Below are 18,160 nucleotides of genomic sequence, written 5' to 3'. Positions count from 1 at the left end.
CGGAGATCGTGGGGGGGGGGTCGGAGATCGGGGGGGGGGTCAGAGATCGGGGGGGGGTCGGAGATCGGTGGGGGGGGTCGGAGATCGGGGGGGGGGGTCGGAGATCGGGGGGGGTGGGGGGGGATTTGGACAATCGTGTTTGTGGGGTCGCGGCAGGTAGGTTTGTTGGGCCTGGAGGAAGCACTCCTGCTCCTCTTGGCCCACAAGCAGTGCAATAAAGGCACATACCTGCTGATCCAGGCCTTCTCGCCTCCTCTTACATGGCGTGAAGCTAAAAGGCCCGGGAATCCCAGCCCCCATGAGTTAAAAATAAAAAAGCTGTCAAAATGCTTGCAGCCTCCTTAAAAACTTTTACTGATTGACCCGCCTCCTGAGAGCAGGTTGGTCGCCCACCCCTCGACCCGCCTCCGTGAAAACCAGAAATGGGTGGGTTGGGGCCAAGTTTTAGCTTTTTTACAATTTTTACCTTCCCACCCGTCGCCAATCCGCCCCTTCTTGAAGTTAAAATTTACCCCATTGTATTTACCCAGTGGATTATTGGTGCCTGCTTTTAAATGTCCTGTAATGTTACCAGGATCATGCTAAAGTTTTAATTTAAAAAATCTCAAACACACTTTGTCCCAACAATTCTTTAGCTGACAGTTGCTACTATGAGGAAACAGCCGTAACGTTCACTGTTAAGGCAGTTTGATAAGAATGTGTTTAAATTGGAGCCATTAGGGCTTACTGAAGGGTCTCCAGGCTCAACATGGTTACAAAATGACCAAGGTTGGAAACTAGATATTCCAGGGTACATGACATTTAGAAAAGACAGGCAGAATGGAAAAGGAGGGGGTGTAACCCTAATAATAAAGGATGGCATAAGGACTGTGGTGAGAAAGGATCTTGGCTCGGAAGATCAGGAAGTAGAATCAGTATGGGTGGAAATTAGAAATAACAAGGGGCAGAAAACACTGGAGGGCGCAGTATATAGGCCCCCTAATTGCAGCTATACCATTGCACAGAGTATTAATCATGCAATAATGGGAGCTTGTAACAAAGGAAATGCAATCATCATGGGGGACTTTAATCTGCATATAGACTGGGCAAATCAAATTGGCAAAGATAGTTTGGAAGACGAGTTCATGGAATGTATTTGAGACGGTTTCCTAGAGCAATATGTCATGGAACCAACCAGGGAACAGGCTATTTTAGATGTTATATTATGTAATGAGATAAGGTTAATTAGTAATCTCATCGTAAAAGAACCCCTGGGGATGAGTGATCATAATATGATAGAATTTCACCTTGAGTTTAAAGTACTTAAGTCAGAAACTAGAGTCTTAAACTTAAATAAAGCCAATTGCATAGGTATGAGGGGCGAGTTGTCAAAGGTAGATTGGGAAATTAAATTAATGGGTTTGACAGTTGAAAAGCAATGGCAAACATTTAAAGAAATATTTTGATATTCTCAACAAATATACCTTCCATTGAAAAATAAAAACTCCACGGGAAAAGTGATCCACTCTTGGCTAACCAAAGAAGTTAAGAAGAGTATTAGATTGAAAGACGAGGCCTATAATGTTGCCAAAAAGAGTAATAAGCCTGGGGATTGGGAGAGTTTTAGAAACCAACAAAGGATGAACAAAAAAATTGATAAAATGGGAGAAAATAGAATATGAAAGTAAACTAGCAAGAAATATAAAAACGGATTGTAAGAGCTTCTACAAGTATGGAAAAAGGAAGAGAGTAGCAAAAATAAACATTGGTCCCTTAGAGGCTGAGACAGGAGAAATTATAATGGGGAATCAGGAAATGGCAGATGCATTAAACAACTATTTTGTATCTGTCTTCACAGTAGAATACACAAAAAGCGTACCAAAAATAGTAGGGAACCAAGGGGTAAATGAGAGTCAGGAACTTAAAACAATTAATATCACTACAGATAAAATACTGGATAAACTAATGAGACTAAAAGCCGAAAAATCCCCTGGACCTGATGGTCTATATCCTCGGGTTCTAAAAGAGGTGGCTGTAGTGATAGTGAATGCATTGGTTATGATCTTCCAAAATTCTCTCGATTCTGGAACGGTCCCAGTGGACTGGAAGGTAGCAAATGTTACCCCACTATTCAAGAAGGGAGGGAGAGAGATAAAAGGGAACTACAGGCCAGTTAGCCTGACATCGGTCATCGGGAAAATAGAGTCATAGTCATAGAGTCATAGAGTTATACAGCACGGATAGAGGCCCTTCGGCCCATCGTGTCCGCGCCGGCCATCAGCCCTGTCTACTCTAATCCCATATTCCAGCATTTGGTCCGTAGCCTTGTATGCTATGGCATTTCAAGTGCTCATCCAAATGCTTCTTGAATGTTGTGAGGGTTCCTGCCTCCACAACCCTTTCAGGCAGTGAGTTCCAGACTCCAACCACCCTCTGGGTGAAAAAGTTCTTTCTCAAATCCCCTCTAAACCTCCCGCCTTTTACCTTGAATCTATGTCCCCTTGTTATAGAACCCTCAACGAAGGGAAAAAGCTCCTTAGTATCCATCCTATCTGTGCCCCTCATAATTTTGTACACCTCAATCATGTCCCCCCTCAGCCTCCTCTGCTCCAAGGAAAACAAACCCAATCTTCCCAGTCTCTCTTCATAGCTGAAGCGCTCCAGCCCTGGTAACATCCTGGTGAATCTCCTCTGCACCCTCTCCAAAGCGATCACATCCTTCCTGTAGTGCGGCGACCAGAACTGCACACAGTACTCCAGCTGTGGCCTAACCAGTGTTTTATACAGCTCCATCATAACCTCCTTGCTCTTATATTCTATGCCTCGGCTAATAAAGGCAAGTATCCCATATGCCTTCTTTACCACCTTATCTACCTGTTCCGCCGCCTTCAGGGATCTGTGAACTTGCACACCAAGATCCCTCTGACCCTCTGTCTTGCCTAGGGTCCTCCCATTCATTGTGTATTCCCTTGCCTGGTTAGTCCCTCCAAAGTGCATCACCTCGCACTTTTCCGGGTTAAATTCCATTTGCCACTGTTCCGCCCATCTGACCAACCCATCTATATCGTCCTGCAGACTGAGGCTATCCTCCTCGCTATTTACCACCCTACCAATTTTTGTATCATCAGCGAACTTACTGATCATACCTTTTACATTCATATCCAAGTCATTAATGTAGACCACAAACAGCAAGGTACCCAGCACCGATCCCTGTGGTACCCCACTGGCCACAGGCTTCCAGTCACAAAAACAACCTTCGACCATCACCCTCTGCCTTCTGCCACTAAGCCAGTTTTGTATCCAAAGTGCCAAGGCACCCTGGATTCCATGGGCTCGTACCTTCTTGACCAGTCTCCTGTGGGGGACTTTATCGAAGGCCTTACTGAAATCCATGTATACCACATCCACTGCGTTACCCTCATCCACACGCCTAGTCACCCCCTCAAAAAATTCAATCAAATTAGTCAGACATGATCTTCCCTTGACAAAGCCATGTTGACTATCCCTGATTAATCCTTGCTTCTCCAAGTGGAGACTAATTTTGTCCTTCAGAATTTTTTCCAATAATTTTCCTACCACTGATGTTAGGCTCACTGGCCTGTAGTTCCCCGGTTTTTCCCTACTCCCCTTCTTGAATAATGGTATTACATTAGCGGTTCTCCAGTCCTCTGGCACATCCCCTGTGGCCAGAGAGGTTCTGAATATATGTGTCAGAGCCCCCGCAATCTCCTCCTTTGCCTCACACAGTAGCCTGGGATACATTTCGTCCGGGCCTGGGGATTTATCCATTTTTAGGCCTGCTAAAACCGCCAATACCTCCTTCCGCTCGATGTTAATATGTTCGAGTATATCACAGTCCCCCTGCCGTATTTCTATGTCTACATCGTCCTTCTCCATCGTGAAAACAGATGCAAAAAATTCATTTAGAACCCCTCCTACATCTGCCGGCTCCACACACAGATTGCCATTTTTGTCCCTAATGGGCCCTATTTTTTCCCTAGTCATCCTCTTACCCTTAATATACTTATAAAACATCTTAGGATTTTCCTTTATTTTGCTCGCCAGTGTTATTTCATGGCCCCTCCTTGATCTCCTAATTTCTTTTTTAAGTATCCCCCTGCACTTTTTGTACTCCTCTAGGGCTTCCTCCGTCTTTAGCCTTTTGTATCTGCCAAAAGCCCTCCTTTTTTTCCTAATCCATTCTCGTATATCCCCTGACATCCAAGGTTCCCTGGAGTTCTTGGAACCACCCTTGACCTTTACGGGAACATGTTGCCATTGTATGGTCTCAATCTCCCTTCTGAAAGACTCCCATTGCTCCGATGCGGATTTTCCTACAAGCAGCTGATCCCAGTCCATTTTGGCCAGATCCTGCCTTATCCTATTAAAATCGGCCTTCCCCCAATTTAGAACCTTTATTTCCGGCCCCTCCCTGTCCTTTTCCATGACCACCTTAAATCTCACCGAATTATGGTCACTCTCACCAAAGTGCTCACCTACTAGCACTTCTTCCACTTGGCCGGCCACATTCCCTAGAATTAGGTCCAGTACCGCCCCCTCTCTTGTAGGACTTTCTACATGCTGGCTCAAAAAGCTCTCCTGGATGCACGTTAAGAATTTTGTACCCTCTAAGCCTTTTACACTCTGAGTATCCCAGTTAATATTGGGGAAGTTGAAATCCCCCACTATTATTACCCTATTATTTGCACAATTTTCTGAGATTTGCCTACATATCTGTTCCTCTATCTCCCCCTGACTGTTTGGGGGCCTATAGTACACTCCCATCAAAGTGCTTGCCCCCTTTTTGTTTTTAAGCTCCACCCATATGGCCTCATTAGAGGAACCTGCTAATATATCATCCCTCCTTATGGCAGTAATTGATTCTTTAATTAATATTGCGACCCCCCCCTCCTCTTATACCTCCCCCTCTGTCTCGCCTGAAGATTCTGTACCCCGGAATATTGAGCTGCCAGTCTTGCCCCTCCCTCAACCATGTCTCTGTGACAGCAACAATATCATACTCCCATGTGTTTATCAACACCTTCAGTTCATCCACCTTATTCGCAAGACTCCTTGCATTAAAATAGATGCCATCCAGCCTTGCCCTCACATATTTGCCCTGTCTTCCAAGCTGACTTGTTTTTTTCTCTATATTTGGCTGCACATCACCCCCTATTGTAGCTCCACTCTGTATCCCATCCCCCTGCCAAGTTAGTTTAAACCCCCCCCCCCAACAGTGCTAGCAAACCTCCCCGCAAGGATATTTGTCCCGCTCTGGTTCAGGTGCAACCCGTCCGACTTGTACAAGTCCCACCTTCCCCAGAAGCAGGCCCAGTGATCCAGGAAACTGAAACCCTCCCTCCTGCACCAACTCTTTAGCCACGCATTCATCTGTTCTATCCTCCTATTTCTATACTCACTAGCCCGTGGCACTGGGAGTAATCCAGAGATTACAACCTTTGAGGTCCTGCTCTTTAATCTGCTACCTAGCTCCCTAAATTCTTGATGCAGGACCTCATCTCCCTTCCTACCTATGTTGTTGGTCCCAATGTGGACCACGACCTCTGCCTGCTCACCCTCCCCCTTGAGAATGCCCTGTAGCCGCTCAGTGACATCCATGACCCTGGCACCAGGGAGGCAACAAACCATCCTGGAGTCACGTTTACGGCCACAGAAACGCCTGTCTGTTCCCCTTACGATAGAATCCCCTACCACTATAGCTCTTCCACTCTTTTTCCTCCCAGCCTGTGCAGCAGAGCTACCCCTGGTGCCAGGAAGTTGGCTGCTGCTGCCTTCCCCTGATAAGTCATCCCCCTCAACAATATCCAAAGCGGTATATTTGTTTGAGAGGGGAAGTTGAAATGCCCTTTTACCACTTCCTTGATAATGCTGGAATCCATTATCAAGGAAGTGGTAAAAGGGCACTTAGAAAATCAGAATATGATTAGGCAGAGTCAACATGGTTTTATGAAAGGGAAATCATGTATGACAAATTTATTAGAGTTTTTTGAGGATGGAGCAGGGTAGATAAAGGGAAACCAGTGGATGTAGTATATTTGGATTTTCAAAAGACATTCGATAAGGTGCCACATAAAAGGTTGTTTCACAAGGTAAGGGTTCACAGGGTTGGGTGTAATATATTAGCATGGACATAGGATTCGTTAAGAGACAGAAAGCAGAGAGTAGGGATAAACGGGTCATTCTCAGGTTGGCAGGCTGTAACTAGTGGGGTGCCGCAAGGATCGGTGCTTGGGCCTCAGCTATTTACAATCTATATTAATGACTCAGATGAAGGGACCAAGTGTAATGTATCCAAGTTTGCTGACGATAAAAAGCTAGGTGGGAAAGTAAGCTGTGAGGAGGTCACAAAAAGTCTGCAAAGGGATATAGACATGTCAAGTGAGTGGGCAAGAAGGGCCAGATGGAGTATAACGTAGGGAAATCTGAGATTATTCACTTTGCAGGAAGAATAGAAAAACAGAATATTTTTTAAATGGTGAGACACTATTAAATGTTGGTGTTCAGAGAGACTTGGGTGTCCTCATACAAGAAACACAAAAGGTTAGTATGCAGGTACAGCAGGCAATTACGAAAGCAAATGGCATGTTGGCCTTTATTGCAAAGGGGTTGGAGTACAAAGTAAGGAAGTCTTACTACAGTTGTATGGGGCTTTATGAGACCTCACCTGGAGTGCTGGGTACAGTTTTGGTCTCCTTATCTAAGGAAGGATATACTTGCCTTGGAGGCGGTACAACTAAGGCTCACTAGATTCATTCCTGGGATGAGGAGGTTGTCCTATGAGGAGAGGTTGATAGAATGCGTCTATTGAGAGGTGATCTCATTGAAACATGTAAGATTATTAGGTGGCTTGACAGGGTAGATGCTGAGAGATTGTTTCCCCTGGCTAGAGAGTCTAGAACTAGGGGGCATAGTCGCAGGATAAGGGGTCGGCCATTAAAGACTGAGATGAAGAGGAATATCTTCACGCAGAGGGTTGTGAATCTTTGGAATTCTCTACCCCAGAGGACAGTGGATGCTGAGTCATTGAATATATTCACAGCTGAGAGATAGATTTTTGGACTCTAGGGAAATCAAGGGATATGGGGATTGGGCGGGAGAGTGGAGTTGAGGTTGAAGATCAGCCATGATCTGATTGAATGGCGGAGCAGGCTCGAGGGGCCATATGGCCTACTCCTGCTCCTATTTCTTAGGTTGACTTTTAGCTGTGAGAAATTAGATTTTAAAGGCTCAATTTTCAAACGGAGCTGGGAAGGGGGTGGGGGGGTTGGTGGGGGGTATGGACTTCCCAGACGTCCTTACGATTTTGACGTAGGGACCTCTTCTATTTTTTTTCGGTTTCCTGTCCGACTGACCGACTGATTGACAGTTGGACGGGAGACCAGCCAGGGAGAGGAGAGTATTTGTTTGCATGGATGGGGGGGGGGGGGTGGGCATGGGTGGGCAAAGGTGGGAATGGGTGGGCATAGGTGGGCATGGGAGTCGCGAGTCATGGGGGATGGGATTGGGCATCTGTCACGGGGGGGGCGGTTTCGGGAGTCATCACGGGGATCCACGATTGTTGAGAGGGAGGGTCGGGGTCAGAGAATCAGGGTCGGGGTCGGAGTGGGAGGATCGGGGTTGGAGGATCAGGGGTCGGGTGGGGGGAGGATCGGGGTGGGGGGGTCAGTGTCGGGGGTCCGCGATTGGGGGTCGGGGGTTTGCGATTGGGGGGTCCGCGATCGGTGGAGGGGGGGTTGGGGGGGGGGGGGGGGTCATTGCAGGTAGGCTTGTTGGGCCTGGGGGAAGCACTCCTGCTCCTCCGGGCCCACAAGCTGTGCCAGGAAGGCACTTACCTGCAGTCTCGGACCTTCTCACCTCCTTTCACGAGGCGTAAAACAGAAGGCCCGGGAATCCCGGCCCCCCGGGTTCGAAATGGGGAATTAGTTAAAAATGGAGGCCTGAAGCCTCCTTGAAAGGTTTTAAGGCCCGACATGCCTCCTGGAAGTGGGTTGGCCACCTGCCCCCTCATCCCACCCCCGTGAAAACCGGAAATGGGCGGGTTGGAGGGGGGTTGGGGGCGGGTCTGAAATGGTGGCAATTTTCAATGCCCCCCCCGCATCCAACCCACCCATTTATTACTTTTAAAATCGAACCCTAAGTCTCTAACATTATAGCTTGAACTATTAGGGAACATTAACGTTTTCCAAGAAAATCTTACTCAGTGATACAAAAAGCCACTCATTTTAAAAATGACCTTCTAACCAAGGTGCCTGAAGCTGCAATGCCACAGAAACTGTGAACCAGGTCTTGGTCCCAGTGTATCAAAATGTAAATTCTGGAGACCTGTTACATGATCAGCCTGATGCCAGGCAGTGTGAGGATCTAGAAAATGTGAACAGAAGACAGGAGAACGACAGCACACTGACCTCACTCTGACCAACTTTTTGATAAATGCCAGCCTTTACCAAAAATGTCAGTCCTTTATCTAGCCCAATAAATCTATTCCCTTAAAACATTCGGTACTCTCTTAGCTCCATCTCTTGTCCATCTTCTGCTTGTAGTCATTTTGCTGCAATGACAATATTTTCATTTGTTTCTAATTGCAGTAGTTTAATTCTAATGTTCCTTCAATTAGCATAAAGCTTAGCTTTTAACTTTTTGTTGTCACATTTGAATCTTTTATTATATTTGCATTCCTTGTTTTATGCTGAATGGCCCAGAATTTGCGGGAGCGGGGCATCTCACGGCTTGCCCTGTTAATTAGCGGCACGAATCATCCAGCAACTTGTGACGATTCGCTTACCTCTTCCTCGCCACAAGTTGCTGGCCGATTTGCATATTAGAAACAGAGTGCGTCTTTCAGATGTCGTTATTTTATCAGCAAATTCTGGTCTAATGTCTTTCTTCCTACCTGTCAGTTGGCAAAAAACCTTGCTGTTATGTTCATCAAAGGATTGAGCCCTTACATCCCTAAGTAGGAACTATAGTTTGCTCTGCCTTAAAAGTCTAACTAGCTTCAATCTAAAGAAGACAGCATATTCACACACTTTGAGAAATATATAGCAGACAGTATGAGATGAGATGAGGAGAAACTTCTTCACTCAGAGGGTAGTAGGTCTGTGGAATTTGCTGCCCCAGGAAGCTGTGGAAGCTACATCATTAAATAAATTTAAAACAGAAATAGACAGTTTCCTAGAAGTAAAGGGAATTAGGGGTTACGGGGAGCGGGCAGGAAATTGGACATGAATTTAAATTTGAGGTTAGGATCAGATCAGCCATGATCTTATTGAATGGCGGAGCAGGCTCGAGAGGCCGATTGGCCTACTCCTGCTCCTATTTCTTATGTTCTTATGTTCTTATATTTCTGATATAACAATTTACTAAATGATTTCATGAAGAGAAACTATTTACATATTTACAATTAGGGCTATATTAAATAATAAAAATCATTGGCTATTTCTCCCAATTATGCATGATAAAAGCTTAAGTACATGGGGTAGTACAGTCACATGCCAAAGAATTAAGATGTCAAACAGCGAAGTGTAGTTTAACAACATTACTGTATGTATTATGTTTAATATATGGAAGCACTTGCAATTTCACAGAAGAAACATAAGTGAAGTTGAATGTTAAAATCAGACAGCAGCATTCACTATGTCAATGACTCAGACCCCACTGACATGAATTACTGTTTCATTCATTGTTACAGGAAAAAAACACCATACAAAGTAGGCAACAATCATAGAGGAATTTTCAGTAAACTTTGTTTAATCTGCAATGACAGTGCTCTAAATCTGTTGGATTATTGGCTTAAATTCAGAGAAGCCAATATTGCTCATTATATATAAGGTCATGATTTTAAGAATTATTTAATACATTTGTACAGTTTAGAGTTCATCATTATATAATGAAATTGGACTTAACAGTGGGTAATCTTACCAAAACAAAGTAAATATTGGAATATATGTACAAACTCTTTCCTTTCCTGGAATTACTTTTAAATGATACTAATGGATTCCATCAGATTCTTGCAGAGTTTAATTCTGTATTGGTACTTACAATAAATGGTCTTGTAATGATTCTGAGATAGTTTCTGTCTTCATGTATCATTTTTTGAAAACGCATAAGCCTAGATTTTCCAACTGAAGTGGCAGGACCTGACCTCTGCCTGCCACAAAAGATGTCCCCCGCCCCTGACTCTGGCCAACGTCCAGCTCTGGGGTTATTTATATAATGGAGCAGGCTCACCAGCCTCTGTCAGGGAGTCCTACCCAAATGGGGGTGGAGTTTTGCGGTGGAGGCCTGACACAGCGTGGGAATGCCGGCAGCCTCCAAGCTGTCAGTCAAATGAGCCCATTCCTAAATTTTAACAATTTCTTCAGGAAGTCTGTGCAAATAATTACACAGGTCATGATCAATAGAAACATTTTTGCTCTTCCTCCAACCTTTGAACATCTGAACATCTAGGCCTAATAGACAGCCCTGGCATCCCGCATTCCAATGACACAATTGCTAGGAAATACATTGGAGGATGTATTTCCTAGCAATTGTGTCATTGGAATGCGGGATACAGTTTACATGCACTCACCTACATATGGGCAGATACATTCAGTCTCTATTGGAACCAACTGAAAGGAAATAGGGAGGAGGCACAGAAAGGTGAGGATGAGACAGAGTGCATCACCAAGCAATTTTCCAGCCCTGTCAGTCCCAGGTCCACCAACCGACTGCTGGCAGGAAACCGGGAAATCTAGGTTTTCTTACCTTGTAAACATCCTTGAACTCTTCCTTAACAGCAAGGAGAAGCTGGATTTTATTGTCATTAAGGTTTTGTGCCAAATGAGCAACAGATGGATGATCCTATAAATAAAAAAAGGTTCTGAATTTGTGTGATAGCAATATACAAAAAAGGCATCGAAAATGCACAACATCCACTCTATTATCCAAATTTGTGCAACATGACCACTTCAGGCCAATTCCCAACCTATACAATATTTTTGATTTCTGCACTAATCTGTTATACCAGATGTCACTGGGCTGCAAAATATCTTACCAATTCAACAGAGTAGACACACATTCAACTGCATCACGGACAGGATTTCCAACTCTGGTTGACGTATTCCTGGAGGTTTGTTCAGGTGGTATTTTATCATGTGATGTTTGATCGCCTGAGAATTGATCACGTAACACTTGATCACCTGAGAATCGATCATGTGACATTTGGCCACTGGTTGCAAATGCTATTGCATTTACTTTAGTTGAGTGTCTTTAGTATCACCAAGCACCAAATAAAATATTTGTCTTTTTGCTTTGTAGGGTACAAAGATTTCAGTGAGACGAATTACAACATAATTTATAAATCAAGAAAGATCACAAAAGAATAGAAAGATTTAAGGATAAGTAATGTTTAAATAAACACTTCCTGTGATGTTTTCACAGTATTGATCACAATGAGAAGCACCAAGTAAATTCCACTGATTCAAAAAAATATCATCAATACAAGTAACTTCTAACTAAAATTTTTGTGTAATTTTATGACTTTTTACAATATATGGCAAGTTATAAAAATAATAAGTAAAATCAAAACCAAAACTAATTCAATTCACTAACTCCTAAACCCCACGGCAGAAACCCAGTTCAGGGAAGGGAGGCTCAATCCTCAGGGAGAAGCACCAAAGCTGTCTGACTCCGTTAATAAAACACATTATACAACAAGGCAGCACCGGCTAACATGAATTGCCCCTCTCCCACTGACTGGGTTAGTCCACCCAGGGACTGTGGCCGTTGGGTCCCCTCCATCTTTCCCTTCTTCAGTCACTGGAGACCAGATCACATTTAAAGGACACGTCATGTGCTTGCCCTCCTAACCCCGCTCTCGCCGATCCCGATGGCCCGATTGTGAATACTACAGGCTGGACTGGTTAGTAGAAAGAGAAGAGAGTTGAAATTCTCAAGCAGGGAATTTCCTTGTGAATGATCCAGCTCGATGCCATGACTTCACTGGAAGTGCAAGGTCATGGGGTCACGTGGCAGGACCAGCTACAAAGAAATTCCAGACCACTTCTGGGAGGCGGGGAATGGCTGAGACAGTCAGACAGTCTCCTTGATCAGGTATAATGGTGGGGGCGGGAATTGAAAGTCGGGATGGCTGAAGCACGCAGGCACGAAGTTTCACGATCTGCGAATGCAAAGCACTTTTCTCTCGGGCTGCTAGCAGCACTGCCCAGGAGAGCAGCCCTCAATTTCAGGAGACTCACGGACAATCCAGGAGGGTCGACAACCCTAGTGGAAAGATCAAATTGTCAAGTTTGTTGAAAGCAGAGTTGACAAAAAGTAAAGTCTCCAGCAGTAGCATCCAGGAGACCAATCACCCATTCCAGGAAACACCTGGGCAATCAGGAGGGTTGGCAACCCTATTCACTGGACTGTCAGAGAGCACAGAAATGAAAACAAGCTCCATAACATAAAGATATGTTTGTGTTGATGTTTTACAACACACCCCTTCTATTAGTAGTACATCCTACAGCAAGGTATTAAGGGATATGGGCCAAAGGCAGGTATATGGAGTTAGATCACAGATCAGCCATGATCTTATCAAATGGCGGAGCAGGCACGAGGGGCTGAATGGCCTATTCCTGTTCCTATGTTCCTATGTTCCAATTCAATGCTAAGTTCTCATAGCTTATGGTTTCAGACTCTCACAGGTGGCCTGAAATAAAAATTGAAATACTGGAAATGTACAGCACGTCAGTCAGTCTCAGATGAATTTGAGAATCAGATTTTAATATTGACCTGATGTAATTAGACCATAAGAAATAAGAGAGAACATAAGAAATAGGTTTTGATTGTACTATCAAAATGCATTAAGGGTAGTACATTGAAAATAAATCAATTGTAAAATGGCAATTACGGCTTTTGGTGGAATTCACTGAATTTTGGTGATACACCTAAAGTAAGGGAAGGCATTCTCATTTCAGGTATCCTGCTAATCAGGTGACAGTAGAGCTTGTTCTATTCTGCTTAGGCCTAGTGCACCCCTGCAAACAGATCTCCTTGCATACAATCTATGAGGAAATTTAACAAGTTGGATCTTCCTTCCATCAGAAGGTCAGGATTGAGGCTGTTCACTGATGATTCTACAATGTTCAGTTCCATTCACAACTCCTGGGATAATGAAGCAGCCCATGTTGGTCTACAGTACAACTTCGATAACAACTAGGCTTGGGCTAACAAGTAGCAGGTAATATTCACACTAGCTAAATATCAGGTATTGGCCATCTCAAACAAGAAAAAGCCCAACCACATCATCCTGCCCTTCAACGGCACTATCATTCCCAAGTCCCCCGCCATCAACATCTTGGGAATCACCATTGACCAGAAACTTAATTGGACCAGCCATATCAGCACCATAGCTTCAAGACCAAGGCTGGGTACTCGGTGATGAGCGGCTGAGTGGCTCATCTCCTGACCGTGGAAGCCTCTCGACCATCTATAAGGCTCAAATCATGAGTGGAATACTGACCAGACACCTGGATGGGTGTAGCCACAACACTCAGAAAGCTCGACAACATCCATGACAGAACAGTTTGCTTGATTGTCCCTGCCTCTGATCTCAATACCCACTCCTTCCATTTCCAACATACTATAGCTGAAGTATGTACTATATACAGGATGCGCTGCAGCAACTCACCAAGCTTGCTTCCACAACCTCCTTCCCTCAAATCGTCTACCACAGCGAAGGACAAGAGCAGCAATGTTGTGGACCCATTATCACCTCCAAGTTCCCCTCCAAGCCACCTGCTGTCCTGACATGGACATCTCTCATTATTTCTTCATTGTTGCTGGGAAAACATCCCAGAGTTCCCTACCTAACACGATTGTGGAAGCACCATCACCATTAGGACTGCGAGTAGTTCAAGAAGGTGGCCTATCACCACTTTCTCAGGGCAACTAGGGATGGGTAACAAATGCACACTTGCCAGCGTTGCTCACATCCCATGTACAAATAATAATACAGTAGTATTAGTTAGTGATAAATTCAAATGCTGTGCTAGGGACTAATGTCCAATTTAAGTGACAGTAGCTGAATCACATCAGTGATTCAGAAAACAATGGACAATATTCTAATACTGTATGACTCAACATGAAATATTTTTAACATAGTTTTAGGTATTGCAAGAAGAGCAAACTGAAGTTTTTTTTCCTAAAAGAGCTGTATTGCCTATATGAGATTTTTATGTTGAATCTGCCAAGATCAAAAGCAAACTTACATAATGATGACTCGTTGTGTAGACGCCTTGAGTATCAAGGTGGCATGTCCCATCATTCGGCAAAATTCTACTGCGTTTACCATCTCCAGCAAAGCGAAGTCCTGCATTACTGTAGAAGACAAGCAGTCGAGTGGCATTTCGCCAACCGATTATATCCTGTAAGATAATGCAGATTTAAATAAACTAAATGTGTGTACTTATTTTGAAGAACAGTTTTACTTGGGGCAACTGGGAAAAGAAAAAGGAAAAAGAAAAATTCTGACAGTGGGTTTTACAGGTCTATGCCGTACCCTAAAGAAAAGTATTCTGCATACCAACAGAGAGTTACTGTGAATGTTACAGAAAAATAACATTGTATCCATAAATGAGAACTTCCTGTCCGGCAAAAACAGATTTTGAATCCTACACTATGATCAGATGTAACCAAAAACATAGGAAAGGAGGAACAGCAGCACTCTATATCCGTAACAGTCTATAGATCAGTCAAACTGATGTACCTGATGCCGCTGGGATGTTTCAGCCAAAGTTCACCTGGCATGAGAAGCACTTTTATATAAGACAACTGGTTTAGCCATTCATCACCAGATCTGGCTGGATCACATAAAGCACTATCGGGTCCTGCTCTCCTCTGCCAAAATTGCTCACTATTCCAGGATCATCCTGGAATACAAAGATAATCCTCAGCTTCTCTTCTCCACTACAAACTGTCTTCTTAAACCCCTTTCCTCTGCCTCCTCCATCCTCACCTCCAACAACAAGTGCAAGGAGCTCATGGACTACTTTGTCACTAAGATTGAGACCATCCGTTCAGCTGCCTCTGCCGCTTCCCTCCCTTTCTCTAGCCCACCAAGCCAAACATTCCCTACGGTTCCCCCCCCTGCCCTAGCCCTGAACTTGCATCTTCCTCTAGTTTCTTTCCTGTCTCCCCTCATACCCTCTCAAAGCTCAACCTGACCATGAAAACCATCTCCTGCTCCCACACCCCTATTCCCACCAAACTGCTGACCACCCAACTTCCCTTTCTGGCCCCCATGTTAGCTGATATTGTTAACGGTTCCCTCTCCTCAGGTACTGCCCCTCTCCTCTTTAAATCTGCTGCCAACACCTCCCTCCTCAAAAAAACCACCCTTGACCCCTCTGTCCTTGCAAACTACTGCCCCATCTCCAAAGTCCTTGAACGTTTTGTCGCCTCCCAAATCCGTGCCCACCTTTCCCTCAATTCCATGTTTGAATCCCTCCATTCAGGTTTCTGCCCCTGCTATAGTACTGAAACGGCCCTTATCAAAGTCACAAATGACATCCTATGTGACTATGACCATGGTAAGCTATCCCTCCTCATCCTTCTCAACCTGTCTGTAGCCTTTGACACGGTTGACCACACCATCCTCCTCCATCGCCTCTCCTCCGTTATCCACGTGGGTGGGATTGCCCTCGCCTGGTTCCATTTTTATCTATTCAGTTGTAGCCAGAGAATCACCTGCAAAGGCTTCTCTTCCCGCTCCCGCACCGTGACCTCTGGAGTCCCCCAAGGACCTATACTTGGCCCCCTCCTATTTCTCATCTACATGCTGCTCCTCGGCGATATCATCCAAAAACACAATGTCAGGTTCCACATATACACTGGCAACACTCAGCTCTACCTCACCACCACCTCCCCCGACGCCTCCACGTTCTCTGATTTGTCACACTGCTTGTCCGACATTCCGTACTGGATGAGCAAAAATTTCCTCCAACTAAATATTGGGAAAACCGAAGCCATTGTCTTCAGTCCCCACCACAAACTCCGTTCCTCTCCCTGGCCACTGTCAGAGGCTGAACCAGACCGTTCACAACCTTGGTGTCCTATTTGACCCTGAGATGACCTTCCGACCACATATCCACTCCATCACCAAGACCACCTACTTCCATCTCTGTAACATCGTGCGTCTCCACCCCTGCCTCAGCTCATCTGCTGCTGAAACTCACATCCATGCCTTTCTTGCCTCTAGAATTGACTATTCCAATTCTCTCCTGGCCGGCCTCCCATCTTCCGCCCTCCATAAACTTGAGCTCATCCAAAACTCTGCTGCCCATATCCGAACTCGCACCAAATCCCATCCACCCATCACCCCTGTGCTCACTGCCCTACATTGTCTCCCGGTCCAGGAACGCCTCAATTTTAACATTCTTATCCCTGTTTTCAAATCCCTCCATGGCCTCATCCTTCCCTATCTCTGTAACCTCCTCCAGCCCAAAACCCTCCGAGATCTCTGCGCTCCTCCAATTCTGGCCTCTTGCGCAACCCTGATTTTAATCGCTCCTCCATTGGCGGCCGTGCCTTCAGCTGCCTAGGCCCTAAGCTCTGGAATTCCCTCCCTAAACCTCTCCACCTCTCTACCTCTCTCTCCTCCTTTAAGACGCTCCTTAAAACTTACCTCTTTGACCAAGCTTTTGGTCACCTGTCCTAATAACTCCTTATGTGGCTCGGTGTCAAATTTTGTTTGATAATCACTCTTGTGAAGCACCTTGGTACGTCTTACAATGTCAAAGGAGCTATATAAATGCAAGTTGTTGTTGTTGTTGTACAAACTATGGCCTATGAGCCAATAGCAGCCCACAAAATCTAGGAACTCAGTTCTATTTGCACTTTCATTTCTTACTTGGTGGTTTGTCTTGTTTGAATTTTAATGGCCCCAGAAGTTTGGAAAGGACTGTTTTTATCCTGTAGTCTGATTGGCGGATAATTTTGTTTAATGGTTACAGCTTGGGATAGATGCAAGTTAATGGGAACATTGATTTAAACCTGTTGCCAGTGAGAATCCATGGTATGCACCTTAACAGTCTGCAAAGACAAAAAGACTTGGACATGATCTAGGTTGTAACATTCTGAAAGCCCAGAGCCTCCTTTCTACGGCAGTAGCTTCAACCCTAATGGCATGTTTACCCTAGCAATAGGGACACCAACTATTGCCAGTGCGCACTCAAATCTGAGGTTTGGGGAGAATGTGGTGATCACCCAACAGTCACGCTGGTGCTAAATCTTTCTGCTCACTTATAACCACTCAGAACACTAGACTGGGATTACAAAAGGGCTGGATGGCCTCCATTCAGATTGTACTTAGATGAAAGGATCTCTCTCCTTGTGACTTGCAAACCCCAGGTGAACTAGAAAAGGCCAGAAAATGCTTAAAAACGTATTAATATGAGCAGCAGTGGTAATCAAAAAGGCACTTAGGGACGGGGCTGCTGTGAATACTACAACATGCTGAAGAGTGATAAAGCTTAAAAAAAAACAGATAGCAGGGGGATTTCATTAAAACTTGCCTCAAAGAGACAGAAACTGCTAATAACTGTCTCCAAGCCAAGATCCAGCATCTCTTAAAACCAGACTCTGTAAGCAAATGGGACCTTTTATGGCCCCTAAACAATTCCAGCTGCTGGTTAAAGGCAAAATAAAGACACACCTACACTGCATAGTGTTGGCCACAGTGCAGGGACAGAATTGGAGAAAGCTGAACTCTTTTAAGCATAATTGCTGTAGCATTAATACAAGGCCAAACTGCAAAAGATTTGACAGCTGCCGGGACAAGGCAGTAGGTCAAAACCCAATCGGAATTGTTCCAAACACTAGGCACAGCTCGTACAAGCAACAAGGCAGATGTTGCATCAGAAGGTCATGTAATGACCTTGGCCCACCCACCACTGTTTCAAAACTCCAGCTGAAGCTAAGGAATATGTGTGAGAAAACACCAGGAGAAGATGCATTATAAAGTGCATACTGTGACAAACAGCTGCCAAGATAATGGCAATGTTTCCGGAGAGTTTCACTGAGACCCTAGTGCTAGGCTACTCCCCACTTGTTGGAAGTCAGCAGTGCTGACAATGATACATAATGCAAGTAAAGATTCAAATGACCTCAGCAAACGCGGTTC

The 18,160-nt window shown here is 44.7% G+C and overlaps 1 protein-coding gene across 2 annotated transcripts in view; it reads right to left on the bottom strand.

Annotated features, from left to right (window-relative positions):
* LOC137344518 (integrin beta-1-like) overlaps positions 1–18,160 on the bottom strand; it is a 98,074-nt gene that overhangs the window by 45,427 nt on the left and 34,487 nt on the right. For both annotated transcript variants that reach the window (XM_068007556.1, XM_068007565.1), the window contains exons 7-8: positions 14,250–14,405; positions 10,744–10,839 (exon numbers count right to left, since the gene is read on the bottom strand). In XM_068007556.1, the coding sequence (XP_067863657.1) occupies positions 10,744–10,839; positions 14,250–14,405 (252 nt within the window). The remainder of the gene's footprint in view (positions 1–10,743; positions 10,840–14,249; positions 14,406–18,160) is intronic.

This window comes from Heptranchias perlo, chromosome 2 (assembly GCF_035084215.1).
Source record: "Heptranchias perlo isolate sHepPer1 chromosome 2, sHepPer1.hap1, whole genome shotgun sequence".
NCBI lineage: Eukaryota > Metazoa > Chordata > Chondrichthyes > Hexanchiformes > Hexanchidae > Heptranchias > Heptranchias perlo.
This window is presented reverse-complemented; position numbering and strand designations above follow the sequence as displayed.